The 14323-nt window shown below is 42.2% G+C and overlaps 1 protein-coding gene across 1 annotated transcript in view; it reads right to left on the minus strand.

Moving 5' to 3' along the window:
* The window catches only part of LOC308174144 (RAC-beta serine/threonine-protein kinase), a 21444-nt gene extending 7700 nt beyond the window's left edge, over positions 1 to 13744 (minus strand). Inside the window, exons 1-8 of the mRNA XM_080549211.1 lie at positions 13617 to 13744; positions 12062 to 12190; positions 11290 to 11401; positions 10660 to 10810; positions 9897 to 10028; positions 343 to 408; positions 149 to 217; positions 1 to 26 (exon numbers count right to left, since the gene is read on the minus strand). The exon at positions 1 to 26 is cut by the window's left edge and continues 97 nt beyond it. Of these exons, the coding sequence (XP_080405337.1) occupies positions 1 to 26; positions 149 to 217; positions 343 to 408; positions 9897 to 10028; positions 10660 to 10810; positions 11290 to 11401; positions 12062 to 12190; positions 13617 to 13662 (731 nt within the window). The 5' untranslated portion in view covers positions 13663 to 13744. The remainder of the gene's footprint in view (positions 27 to 148; positions 218 to 342; positions 409 to 9896; positions 10029 to 10659; positions 10811 to 11289; positions 11402 to 12061; positions 12191 to 13616) is intronic.
* Positions 13745 to 14323: the final 579 nt, after the last annotated feature.

Below are 14323 nucleotides of genomic sequence, written 5' to 3' on the forward strand. Positions count from 1 at the left end.
CGATCCCGTGACAAATGAAAGAAAAGCTGTAGACACCAAAATATAAACCAGTAAATATGAGCGAGTGGATTGCTTAATTAATCAATAGACCATCGACAGTATTTGACACGGTACAACGGAATGAGGCGCGGAACAAACGGCTGCTTACCTCTCCTCCATTTGCGTACTCCATCACAAAGCATAGCCGGTCGTGTGTTTGGAATGCATACTTTAGTGTCTGCGCGGGAGACAAGAGACTCAGGTTCAGGAACAACATTATTAACCTTAAGGAATGAGTACCGGTATGTTGTATAGTGAATTGTTGTCATCAGTGGGCTTAGTGGAAGCCAGTCAGAGACTCACCGTTAGAAAGGGATGCCTCGTATTCTGCAGGACTCGGCTCTCTGTGACTGTGTGTGCCACCTCATCCTATGGGGACAAACACACATTTGGTGGGACAATAACACACAGTAGTTTAGGCTACACACCAAATAACTACAATAGGCTACACACAGTTTAGGCTACACACAGTGGCAAGAAAAAGTATGTGATCCCTGGTTTTCTGCATTAATTGGCCATAAAATGTGATCTGATCCTCATATAAGTCACACGTATAGACAAACACAATGTGCTTAAGCTGATAACACACAAACAATGTTAATCTGTCATGTCTTTATTGAACACACCCATTGAACATTCACAGCGCTGCTAGTGGAAAAAGTAAATGAACCATTGGATTTAATAACTGGTCGAACCTCAAGCAAACGCTGTCGGTAGCGGCGGATCAGACCTGCGTCATGTTCAGAAGGAATTTCGTTTTTTTATCTTGTTTGCTAGGCGCCGGTGGTCCTCAGGCCTCTCCTCGGGGGCCCCCGGGTGCCTCGTGTGCCTGGTCTGTTCCTCCGCTGGGGCACCTGGTTTGGCTAGCCAGGTGCGGGGCTATTATGGTCTGTGCTTGGTTGGCTGGGTGCTGGTGGTGGGGCGGGTCGGGTGTGTGGGGCGGCTGGGGTCCCCTGGGGGGGAGGGGTTTGGGGGCTGCTGCTGTGCGCTGGTAGGCAAACTGGTAGTAGTCGCTCTATGAGTAGAGGGCTGCAAGGGAGTTTTCCTGGATGCTCAGTGTACAGGTTTACAGGTGTACAGGTTTACAGGTTTACAGGTGTACAGGTTTACATGTTTACAGGTTTTTTACCCTTGCCTGCTTGAGTGTTCTGTCATCATGTGAAACGCAATGAGTCACATCTTGTGAGGAATGCAATATACAAATAAAACTTTGAAACTTTGATTTGATAACAATGTTTTCATGTTGATATGCGGTGCCCTTTTTACACCATACGTAGTGCTGTGTGTTCTCATGAACAGAGATGTTAGAGAACAGAGATGGTAGACTCACGAACAGAGATGTTAGCTGGTTCCAATGATTCCTTAAAGCCTTTAGCTGTTACTCTAGGGTTCTTTTTTACCCCATTGAGCTTTCTGCGTTGTGCCTTTGGAGTCATCTTGGCTGGGCGGAGAGTAGCCACAGTAATAAATCGTTTCCATTTATAGACAATTTGTCTAACTGTGGACTGATGAATAACTAAATTCTTTGAGATTCCTTTGTAACCCATCCCAGCTTTATGCAAATCAACATGTTGATCGTAGGTCTTCTGATCGTAGGTCTTCTGAGATGTCTTTTCAACGAGGCGTGGCTCACATAAGCAGATGCTTCTTGTGAAACTGAAAATGTTTCAGCGTTTTTTACAAAGTCTAAATATCTTTCACCCACACCTCCAGTCTTGTTTCATTGATTCGACTCCATGTTTGCTAACTCCTGGCTCTAATTAAATTAGCTTTTGTAGAAGTTATTAGTCTAGGGGTTCACATACTTCTTCCAACCTACACTGTGAATGTTTGAATAACGTATTCAATATACAAGAGCAATACAATCATTTGTGTGCTATTAGTTAAAGTTATATATTTGCTGTTGCTGATTGTAGATGTCTCTGCGTTGTGGTTCCCATAACAATGTTGATTTGGAGTTTAGAATGTGGCTGTGCTCCTACTTCATGAGGAGTATTATATTGACAGTAACTGATATGTTTTCTTTTGGGGCAGTGGCGTAATGAGTCTGCACTGGGCCCTAATGCAGATGGTCAGAGTGGGCCCTAGGATGGTCAGAGTGGGCCCTAGGATGGTCAGAGTGGGCCCTAGGATGGTCAGAGTGGGCCCTAGGATGGTCAGAGTGGGCCCTAGGATGGTCAGAGTGGCCCTAGGTAGCACACGATTTTTTCAGATACTTTTTGTGCAATTCATGCCTCGCTTACAACAAGTTTTCATTAGCCAAAATAAATAATAGCCTAGCAAAGGGTGCGCTTTCCATGAGAGAGAGAGAGAGAGATTGCTCATTATTACGTGGTCCAACTCTCTCTCTCTCTCTCTCTCTCTCTCTCTCACTCACACACACACACACACACACACACACACAGCTCAGCTCAGCTCCCATTGGCTCCCACATAACTGGAACCCTGTATCTACTGGTTAATCTGCTCAGCGGAGCAGCATGAAAACTAACACAGATCATGAACATACTGGTGACGGCGCACCACACACACATTAACAACAGTCACATAAATAATATAGAATAACTATGAGCTGGTTCTCACGTTCTCCTCCAGGGGTGAGTGGCGGGAGCAGGGTTAGGGTTAGCCTAACCTAACGTTAGCTGTAGCTAGGTGGCGTCTTTTCCTCAGCGGTGTTTTTCTATATTTTAGGGAGTTTTGAATCTTTTTTTTCTAAAATTCATTTTTTTTCTTTTCTTTTCTGAAATCCACTTGGATGCCTGGGCATCATTGGTTCTCTCTCTGTGACTGTTCGCTAGCTAGCCTGTTTCTCTCTGTGACTGTTCTCTGGCTAGCCTGTTTCTCTCTGTGACTGTTCTCTGGCTAGCCTGTTTCTCTCTCAGTGACTGTTCTCTAGCTAGCCTGTTTCTCTCTCTGTGACTGTTCTCTGTTCTCTGGCTAGCCTGTTTCTCTCTGTGACTGTTCTCTGGCTAGCCTGTTTCTCTCTGTGACTGTTCTCTGGCTAGCCTGTTTCTCTCTCTGTGACTGTTCTCTGGCTAGCCTGTTTCTCTCTGTGACTGTTCTCTGGCTAGCCTGTTTCTCTCTGTGACTGTTCGCTAGCTAGCCTGTTTCTCTCTCTGTGACTGTTCTCTGGCTAGCCTGTTTCTCTCTGTGACTGTTCTCTGGCTAGCCTGTTTCTCTCTGTGACTGTTCGCTAGCTAGCCTGTTTCTCTCTGTGACTGTTCTCTGGCTAGCCTGTTTCTCTCTCTGTGACTGTTCTCTGGCTAGCCTGTTTCTCTCTCTGTGACTGTTCTCTGGCTAGCCTGTTTCTCTCTCTGTGACTGTTCGCTAGCTAGCCTGTTTCTCTCTCTGTGACTGTTCTCTGGCTAGCCTGTCTCTCTCAGTGACTGTTCTCTGGCTAGCCTGTTTCTCTCTGTGACTGTTCTCTGGCTAGCCTGTTTCTCTCTCAGTGACTGTTCTCTGGCTAGCCTGTTTCTCTCTGTGACTGTTCTCTGGCTAGCCTGTCTCTCTCTCAGTGACTGTTCTCTGGCTAGCCTGTTTCTCTCTGTGACTGTTCTCTGGCTAGCCTGTTTCTCTCTCTGTGACTGTTCTCTGGCTAGCCTGTTTCTCTCTGTGACTGTTCGCTAGCTAGCCTGTTTCTCTCTGTGACTGTTCTCTGGCTAGCCTGTTTCTCTCTGTGACTGTTCTCTGGCTAGCCTGTTTCTCTCTGTGACTGTTCTCTAGCTAGCCTGTTTCTCTCTGTGACTGTTCTCTGGCTAGCCTGTTTCTCTCTGTGACTGTTCTCTAGCTAGCCTGTTTCTCTCTCTGTGACTGTTCTCTAGCTAGCCTGTTTCTCTCTGTGACTGTTCTCTGGCTAGCCTGTTTCTCTCTCAGTGACTGTTCGCTAGCTAGCCTGTTTCTCTCTGTGACTGTTCTCTGGCTAGCCTGTTTCTCTCTGTGACTGTTCTCTGGCTAGCCTGTTTCTCTCTGTGACTGTCCTCTGGCTAGCCTGTTTCTCTCTCAGTGACTGTTCTCTACCTAGCCTGTTTCTCTCTGTGACTGTTCTCTGGATAGCCTGTTTCTCTCTGTGACTGTTCGCTGGCTAGCCTGTTTCTCTCTGTGACTGTTCTCTGGCTAGCCTGTTTCTCTCTGTGACTGTTCTCTGGCTAGCCTGTTTCTCTCAGTGACTGTTCTCTGGCTAGCCTGTTTCTCTCTGTGACTGTTCTCTGGCTAGCCTGTTTCTCTCTGTGACTGTTCTCTGGCTAGCCTGTCTCTCTCTCAGTGACTGTTCTCTGGCTAGCCTGTTTCTCTCTGTGACTGTTCTCTGGCTAGCCTGTTTCTCTCTCTGTGACTGTTCTCTGGCTAGCCTGTTTCTCTCTGTGACTGTTCGCTAGCTAGCCTGTTTCTCTCTGTGACTGTTCTCTGGCTAGCCTGTTTCTCTCTGTGACTGTTCTCTGGCTAGCCTGTTTCTCTCTGTGACTGTTCGCTAGCTAGCCTGTTTCTCTCTGTGACTGTTCTCTGGCTAGCCTGTTTCTCTCTGTGACTGTTCTCTAGCTAGCCTGTTTCTCTCTCTGTGACTGTTCTCTAGCTAGCCTGTTTCTCTCTGTGACTGTTCTCTGGCTAGCCTGTTTCTCTCTGTGACTGTTCTCTGGCTAGCCTGTTTCTCTCTGTGACTGTTCTCTGGCTAGCCTGTTTCTCTCTGTGACTGTCCTCTGGCTAGCCTGTTTCTCTCTCAGTGACTGTTCTCTACCTAGCCTGTTTCTCTCTGTGACTGTTCTCTGGCTAGCCTGTTTCTCTCTGTGACTGTTCGCTGGCTAGCCTGTTTCTCTCTCAGTGACTGTTCTCTGGCTAGCCTGTTTCTCTCTGTGACTGTTCTCTGGCTAGCCTGTTTCTCTCTGTGACTGTTCTCTGGCTAGCCTGTTTCTCTCTGTGACTGTTCTCTGGCTAGCCTGTTTCTCTCTGTGACTGTTCTCTGGCTAGCCTGTTTCTCTCTATGACTGTTCTCTGGCTAGCCTGTTTCTCTCTGTGACTGTTCTCTGGCTAGCCTGTTTCTCTCTGTGACTGTTCTCTGGCTAGCCTGTTTGAATGTGGTGGCGCAGTCAAACACAACCCAACATTTTACATTTTTGAACATCAAATCACCCAGCATTAATCCTAATTGAAATTTAATTTAGAAATGTAACATTGAGGTATTAGTATCAATTGATATTCTCAGTGCTGCCTGCATACATGGTAGTTACGCCACTGTGTTGGGGCATCATGTCTCTCATGGTCATTGGCAGCGATAGAGAACAGCCCCGCCTCACTACTGCCTGTTGTTACAACACAGGGCTGATAAGGGGAGATGAGTGTGATGATAAAACTCTATAATACTCAGAACTGTTGGGATGTGTGATGATAATACTCAGTACTGGGATGACAATGTTTGGGGCCATTGGGTTACCTTAGGCAACCTTTGGATTTGGTGCAACCTGTAACCGGCATGGAGCGGGCGGACTGGGTCTACATAAAGAACTGCAGTACAACCCAGCCTCTTCCAGATCCTGCTGACCACTTAACACAGCTAACAAGTGTGAAGGACAGGAACGCTGGACCCACGTCCCCCCCCCCCGGAAAACCTGGTCGGCCCCCTGAAACCCTGCGCCTTGCTTGGTTCTATGTTCTTTTTTTCATTTTTTTAACTTCATTTTTTCCCCTTAGAATGATAATAATATATCATATTATACTATAGAATGATCATAGAATGATACAAATGAGAAAAACAAATTAATGAAAAAAAAATGAAAAAAAAGAAAATAGTATACTATGTTCTTTCTTTCATTTATTTTACTTAAAATTGTTCTCTTAGAATGATAATAATATATCATATTATACTATAGAATGATAGAATGATCATAGAATGACACAAATGAGAAAAACTAATTAGTGAAAAAAAATGAAAAAAAGAACATAGTATATACTCATTTTAATAATTTAATTTTAATTATATACCCCTATATATACTATAAAAATAACAAAAAGAACATAGGTTTCCCTCTATCCTAGGTTTCTCTTTATATCCTAGGTTTCGCTTTATATCCTAGGTTTCCCTCTCTATCCTATGTTTCCCTTTATATCCTAGGTTTCCCTTTATATCCCAGGTTTCCCTTTATATCCTAGGTTTCCCTTTATATCCTAGGTTTCTCTTTATATCCTAGGTTTCCCTTTATATCCTAGGTTTCCCTTTATATCCCAGGTTTCCCTTTATATCCTAGGTTTCTCTTTATATCCTAGGTTTCCCTTTATATCCTAGGTTTCTCTCTATATCCTAGGTTTCTCTTTATATCCTAGGTTTCCCTTTATATCCTAGGTTTCCCTTTATATCCTAGGTTTCCCTTTATATCCTAGGTTTCCCTTTATATCCTAGGTTTCCCTTTATATCCCAGGTTTCCCTTTATATCCTAGGTTTCTCTTTATATCCTAGGTTTCCCTTTATATCCTAGGTTTCTCTCTATATCCTAGGTTTCTCTTTATATCCTAGGTTTCCCTTTATATCCTAGGTTTCCCTTTATATCCCAGGTTTCCCTTTATATCCTAGGTTTCTCTTTATATCCTAGGTTTCCCTTTATATCCTAGGTTTCTCTCTATATCCTAGGTTTCTCTTTATATCCTAGGTTTCCCTTTATATCCTAGGTTTCCCTTTCTATCCTAGGTTTCTCTTTATATCCTAGGTTTCCCTTTATATCCTAGGTTTCCCTTTATATCCTAGGTTTCCCTTTATATCCTAGGTTTCCCTTTATATCCCAGGTTTCCCTTTATATCCTAGGTTTCCCTTCATATCCTAGGTTTCTCTGTATATTCTAGGTTTCTCTTTATATCCTAGGTTTCCCTTTATATCCTAGGTTTCTCTTTATATCCTAGGTTTCCCTTTATATCCTAGGTTTCTCTTTATATCCTAGGTTTCCCTTTAAATCCTAGGTTTCTCTTTATATCCTAGGTTTCTCTCTCTATCCCAGGTTTCTCTTTATATCCTAGGTTTCTCTCTCTATCCTAGGTTTCTCTCTCTATCCTAGGTTTCCCTCTCTATCCTAGGTTTCCCTCTCTATCCTAGGTTTCCCTTTATATCCTAGGTTTCTCTTTATATCCTAGGTTTCTCTCTCTATCCCAGGTTTCTCTTTATATCCTAGGTTTCTCTCTCTATCCTAGGTTTCTCTCTATCCTAGGTTTCTCTCTCTATCCTAGGTTTCCCTCTCTATCCTAGGTTTCCCTTTATATCCTAGGTTTCCCTCTCTATCCTAGGTTTCCCTCTCTATCCTAGGTTTCCCTCTCTATCCTAGGTTTCCCTTTATATCCTAGGTTTCTCTTTATATCCTAGGTTTCTCTCTCTATCCCAGGTTTCTCTTTATATCCTAGGTTTCTCTCTCTATCCTAGGTTTCTCTCTATCCTAGGTTTCTCTCTCTATCCTAGGTTTCCCTCTCTATCCTAGGTTTCTCTCTCTATCCTAGGTTTCCCTCTCTATCCTAGGTTTCCCTTTATATCCTAGGTTTCCCTCTCTATCCTAGGTTTCCCTCTCTATCCTAGGTTTCTCTCTCTATCCTAGGTTTCCCTTTATATCCTAGGTTTCCCTTTATATCCTAGGTTTCCCTTTATATCCTAGGTTTCCCTCTCTATCCTAGGTTTCCCTCTCTATCCTAGGTTTCCCTTTATATCCAAGGTTTCTCTCTCTATCCTAGGTTTCCCTCTCTATCCTAGGTTTCCCTATCTATCATAGGTTTCCCTCTCTATCCTAGGTTTCCCTCTCTATCCTAGGTTTCCCTTTATATCCTAGGTTTCTCTCTCTATCCTAGGTTTCTCTTTATATCCTAGGTTTCTCTCTCTATCCTAGGTTTCCCTCTCTATCCTAGGTTTCCCTCTCTATCCTAGGTTTCTCTTTATATCCTAGGTTTCAAAACGTCTCTGAAGACTTGGATATCTGGATATCTCAGTACGGTGGTTCTATGTTCTTTTTTTCATTTTTTTAACTTCATTTTTTCCCCTTAGAATGATAATAATATATCATATTATACTATAGAATGATAGAATGATCATAGAATGATACAAATGAGAAAAACAAATTAGTGAAAAAAATGAAAAAAAGAACATAGTATACTATGTTCTTTTTTTCATTTTTTTTTTTTACTTAATTTTTTCCCCTTACAATGATAATAATATATCATATTATACTATAGAATGATAGAATTATTATAGAATGATACAAATGAGAAAAAAAAGAGTGGAAAAAAAATGAAAAAAAGAACATAGTATACTATGTTCTTTCTTTCATTTTTTTTTTATTAAAATTGTTCTCTTAGAATGATAATAATATATCATATTATACTATAGAATGATAGAATGATCATAGAATGACACAAATGAGAAAAACTAATTAGTGAAAAAAATGAAAAAAAGAACATAGTATACTATGTTCTTTTTTTCATTTTTTTAACTTATTTTTTTTCCCTTAGAATGATAATAATATATCATATTATACTATAGAATGATAGAATGATCATAGAATGACACAAATGTGAAAAACAAATTAGTGAAAAAAATGAAAAAAAGAACATAGTATACTATGTTCTTTTTTTCATTTTTTTTACTTAATTTTTTTCCCTTAGAATGATAATAATATATCATATTATACTATAGAATGATAGAATGATCATAGAATGATACAAATGAGAAAAACTAATTAGTGAAAAAAATGGAAAAAAGACCATAGTATATTATGTTCTTTTTTTCATTTTTTTTACTTAATTCTTTTCCCTTAGAATGATAATAATATATCATATTATACTATAGAATGATAGAATGATCATAGAATGATACAAATGTGAAAAACAAATTAGTGAAAAAAATGAAAAAAAGAACATAGTATACTATGTTCTTTTTTTCATTTTTTTTTTTACTTTATTTTTTCCCCTTAGAATGATAATAATATATCATATTATACTATAGAATGATAGAATGATCATAGAATGATACAAATGAGAAAAACTAATTAGTGAAAAAAATGAAAAAAAGAACATAGTATACTATGTTCTTTTTTTCATTTTTTTTTTTACTTAATGTTTTCCCCTTAGAATGATAATAATATATCATATTATACTATAGAATGATAGAATTATTATAGAATGATACAAATGAGAAAAAAAAATTAATGAAAAAAATAACATAGTATACTATGTTCTTTTTTTCAGACATGCACTATTCGAGGGGACTCCACTTCTGTGGAGAATTGTGTCTGAGAAGGTCACAGTATGACAGTAGTCGTGTTTCCATAAACCATTTTGATTCGCATTTTGAAGTATATCGCATTAGACATTTTATGGAAACGGCTTAATTAAAATAAACTTCCTCTTAATCGCACAAAAGTTTGTAGGTGGTTTTTGCCGTATGCGAATCAGAGTTAATACGCATAGAGTTGGAAACAGGTTTGCTGAATAAACTCTGACGTAGCGAACATTCAACTCACGTGACTCAACTGTCTCCTTCGTCTCTGGACAGTCTGCAACGTGGCCGATGCTTCTGACACGCAAGAATTATTATAACTTTCCCAAGTGAAACTAATTCCTGAATTCCTGTCCATCTAAGGCTAAGTGCCTTACTCAAGAGCACACTAGTGGTGGTGTTTCAGGCGGAATTTGAACTCACAACCTTCCCGATCACCAGTCCAACTCACTATCCACTAGACCACCCCTACCATCACACACTGTGAGGTATCTGTGTCTGGTACCACTGCCTGCATCATCCCCCATGCATTTTGTGTGAACATTGATAAGAATATAATACATGTCAGATAAGAAATCTGTCTCCCCTCACAACTATAGGATAGATGACACTATACACTGAATGCTCACCTTAGCGATGATGACTTCTTTGCGCAGGATCTTCATGGCGTAGTACATCCCTGTAGCCTTTTCTTTGACCAGAATAACTTTACCGAACGTGCCCTTCCCCAGCAGCTTCAAGTAGTCAAAGTCACTCATGGTCTGTGGGGAAATATAGGAGAGGACAAGAACAAGCCATGAGTATGTATGTTACGGTACATGTGGGAATACGGTACATGTGGGAAAACTAGGGTTAGGGTTAGGTGCTAGAGTGACTTGGTACATGCTGGCATGTCTAACCCTAACCCTAACCTTAACCCTAACCCTAACCCTAACCCTAACCCTACCCCTAACCCTAGCACCCTAGCACCTAACCCTAACCCTAGTTTCCCGCCATGTACCGTAACACGTCTAATTCCAGGGGAGAAGGGAGGGAACTTCACATTGACAGCAGTGAGCAGTGATTTGCATGGGAGGTGTTTGAAAAAACACAAATGAAAAAGAGATAGATAATAGGGATGCACCAAAAGTTCGGCCACCGAAATTATTTGGTGCTGTTCCAATAACAGTGCTGCTCCAACCCCTTCAGGGCTTGGTACCTTTAAATAATCTACACCTTTCTTCATTTGGCACTTTTATAGACAGTTGTTACCAAGTGGTTCACACAACATTTTTAAAAGAAAAGGAAAACAGGCAGTTAAAAACCCAGTTGGACAGACTAGACTACGTTGTAACTAGGCTCCAGGTTACTGGCGAACAACACTGGTCAGACTTTGACAGGAACAATGCTGACCACTTTGTTGCGGGACTTTGACATGGCGACTTCCATCTCCTCCATGGCGCTGCAGTCACTGGGGGAGCCGAACTTGATGTCCATTGGCTCCTCCTCCTCCCGCGTCTTCAGCCCGTTGGCCACAGCTTGGATGGCTCTCATCCACTCCTCCCTGGGAGAGACACGAGGGAAGGTCAGGGGTCATTAAGACAACTTTGGCTGGCATGGTGCTAGTTTATAGGCACACATATGATGTGTGTGTGTGTGTGTGTGTGTGTGTGTGTAGTGTGTGTGTGTGTGTAGTGTGGGGATAGGGAGTGGCCACTAATCAGGTCAATTACAGACCTCTGAAAGTTGGCAAGGAAAATGCAAGTTTGAAAACTGACTGTTTTTAGGAGGCTGGGAACACTGTTCACAATCTTCCTCCAAAACAACAACATCTCTTTCAATCCCTCTATGGTTCAATATGTTTGATTTCTTAAGTACACAAGAAAGTGCAGCTTGGCAATGGCAAGAAAAACGTCACCACCAGCAGTACCGTGCTCACCTCTCCTCGTTGCTGTCCACGTGGAAGGTAGTATAACCCTAACCATGCTCACCTCTCCTCGTTGCTGTCCACGTGGAAGGTAGCATAACCCTAACCATGCTCACCTCTCCTCGTTGCTGTCCACGTGGAAGGTGCGCTCGATGACCGTGGTCCACTGTAGGCAGCGGATGACGAACGTGTTGGGCCTGGGCCGCTCTGTCTTCATCAGCTGACACTCTACACACACACACACACACACGCGCACACGCACACACGCACACACACACACACACACGCCAGGCAGACAGACAGACAGACAGAGGGAGATTAAATAATTAAATAATTTTGCCATTTAGCAGACGCTTTTATCCAAAGCGATTTACAATTACGAATTACAGGGACATTCCCCCTGGAGTAACTGAGGGCTAAGTGCCTTACCCAAGGGCACACTAGTAGTGGTGTGGTTTCAGGCGGGATTTGAACTCACAACCTTCCGATCACAAGTCCAACTCACTATCCACTAGACCACCACTACCCCCCAGGGTAGATTAGAGAGGTGTTGAAGAATATTCTATTTCACACTGAAATTCACACTGCCTGTGTCCCTGTTCTCAACCCTTCTCCCTCAAGTGTCTCTCACACCGACCCCATGCTTTACATCCACACAGGGGAGGACACAAGTGCACATGACATCAGAGCAGTGACATCAGAGGGCAGCCACTGTGTGAGCAGCATCAGGAATCTCACCTCACCCACCAAGCCCCATCCTTCCCCTCCAGGAGTTAAACAACATACCAACATAACAACATAACAACATACCAATATAACAAACAACATAACTGCATACCTGCCACAGAGAATAAACTACATACCTGCTACAGAGAATAAACTACATACCTGCTACTGAGAAGTTGTTGAGGGGGGGGAGGCTGTGGTCGGACATCTCTGGTTTCTCCTTGTAGCCGATGAAGGAGCCGTCACTCTTCAGGATGAAATACCTGGGCCTCCAAGTCTTAATGTACTCGCCTGCAGAGAGACAGACACATGAGCGGACACAGGGTTTATGTTTGACCGATTCTGAGTAAACCGGACTTAGACGGTATCCGAGAAACAGAGAGTGCGGCCATGTGTAGAAACAACCGCTTGCACCTACTAGGGATGCACCATGAAAGAATTTGCTTAAAATAAATAAATAAAAACAGAGCTAAAAATACTTCTGGTTTGTAATGACTGTCGGGACAAATTCGACTGTGTATGGGAAACACTGCCAACACTCACCCGAGTACAAAGCGCAGAGCGTATTACAGCAGAGCGTGTTACAGCTGTGAATCGAGTATCATTCTTCTGAGGAGAAGCGGTCACGTGACACGCAATTACGATTGCTTCTAAACGCGGCTGTCACTACCTTAAAGGCTCTGGATTCGGTATACCACTCTGCACTCAGATTCATCACTCAAGACAAATATAACACTCACCACTGTGTCTTATATGATAAGGTTGGCTGGACATCTCTCGCAGCCCGTCGAGATTATCACTGGTATCAATTTATATTTAAGGGGATTTCAGGCAAACTCCCCCCCTATATCACTTCCCTGTTGGGCTGGAATGTTTCTTCCTATCAAACACGCTCCAGCGAGTGGTTGGTTTGTACGGTCCCTCAAATGTTTACTAAGCTGGGTAGGACAGCCTACGCTTATGATGCTGCTAACACTTGGAACTCTATTCAGAATTCTCTGAAACTGGTCACTCTCCCATCACTCAATGATTTTAAGAACTTGGTTTTTCCCCTCTGTGTCACTTCTTGTAACTGTTTTTAAATTATGTTGTACATTTCCTAGTAATGTTTTTTGTTTATATTTTGGTTTGATTTCTATTCTGTTTATGACTTGTATTGTTGGTTCTCTTTTGTTCACTCGTTGCTGCTGTAAATGAGGGCAACCTCAGTAACTTACGAGTTTAAATAAAGGTTTGAATGAAAAAAAAATAAAAAAATAAATAAATATAGTATTTCTTGAGGAATTACATTTTTTACAGAAGGTTCTGTCACTTTGAATAGCGTCTTTAACCACACAGACAGTGGTGCTGGACAAACACTCTTAAGGCGTTTAATATATATGCTCAAATACTGAGATTTAGGGTGTTACCGTAATACCGCCCAACCCTATGTGACACCTCTTCTTTGACAGGTTATTTATTTGACAAATTACATAGTTTACAAAAAGTTCTGTCATCACTTTCATAGCATCTTCAACCACACAGACAGTGCTGCTGGACAAAGACTCTTAAGGCCTTTATTATATATTGCAATTTAAGACTGTTTTATGAGGGTATTGACAAACACCTGCTGGTATACGGTATAACTGTATAACGGCCAAACCCTGATTCTACTACCAGAGGGTTACTCCACGGTGGAGGTTCTGGATGAGGCCTGACAGTGAACAGTGGAGCTCACCTCTCTTGTGGAGCCATCCCTCTCTCACTACGCTGACCTCGTTCATGCTGGGGCGCAGGGCTGACGGGGGTCAGGGTGGGGTCAAAGGTTACAGGGGCCAGGGGAGCCTACTGGCGGAGGTGTCAGATGAGTCTCAGATGGAAATCCTGGGGACAGACAAAAGAAACACAACATCAGCCACAACGCAGAACAGACCTGAAATGAGGTACGGTACTCTTCAACAGTTTATTGAGAATTTGGCAATAAAAAACGATCTCCTCCACAAGGAGGCTACATGTCAACTTCTCAAGATGTTTCTAATGTAAATTTGACATGAGAGGCATCAGCAGATGGAACAACACTCTTACAGGCAGGGCCCATTTCATGAAACAACTAGCCTAGGTTATTGACATAAAACATAATTAAACAAATAAATAACAATTCCAAAGAAGTTATTCAGTGACATTATCAAATGAAGGAGAACTGGGAAGAACTCTGTAAATGGAAATGCTACAAAAAAAACACTGTACTGGTCAGTCTAACCCTGCACTGCAGCGGAGTCAACAGATTCCTCTTAACAGACTCAGTGTAGAAAACCCCTCTGCAGGGCGCTTAGGTGGCGTAGCGGGTTAAGCGTCGACCACGTAACCGCAGGGTCCCCGGTTCGATTCCGGCCGGAGACATATCCTGCACGTCATCCCTCCTCTCTCTCTCACCCATCCTTCCTG

Source organism: Nansenia antarctica, assembly GCF_963989245.1.
Source record: "Nansenia antarctica genome assembly, chromosome: 19".
Taxonomy (NCBI): domain Eukaryota; kingdom Metazoa; phylum Chordata; class Actinopteri; order Argentiniformes; family Microstomatidae; genus Nansenia; species Nansenia antarctica.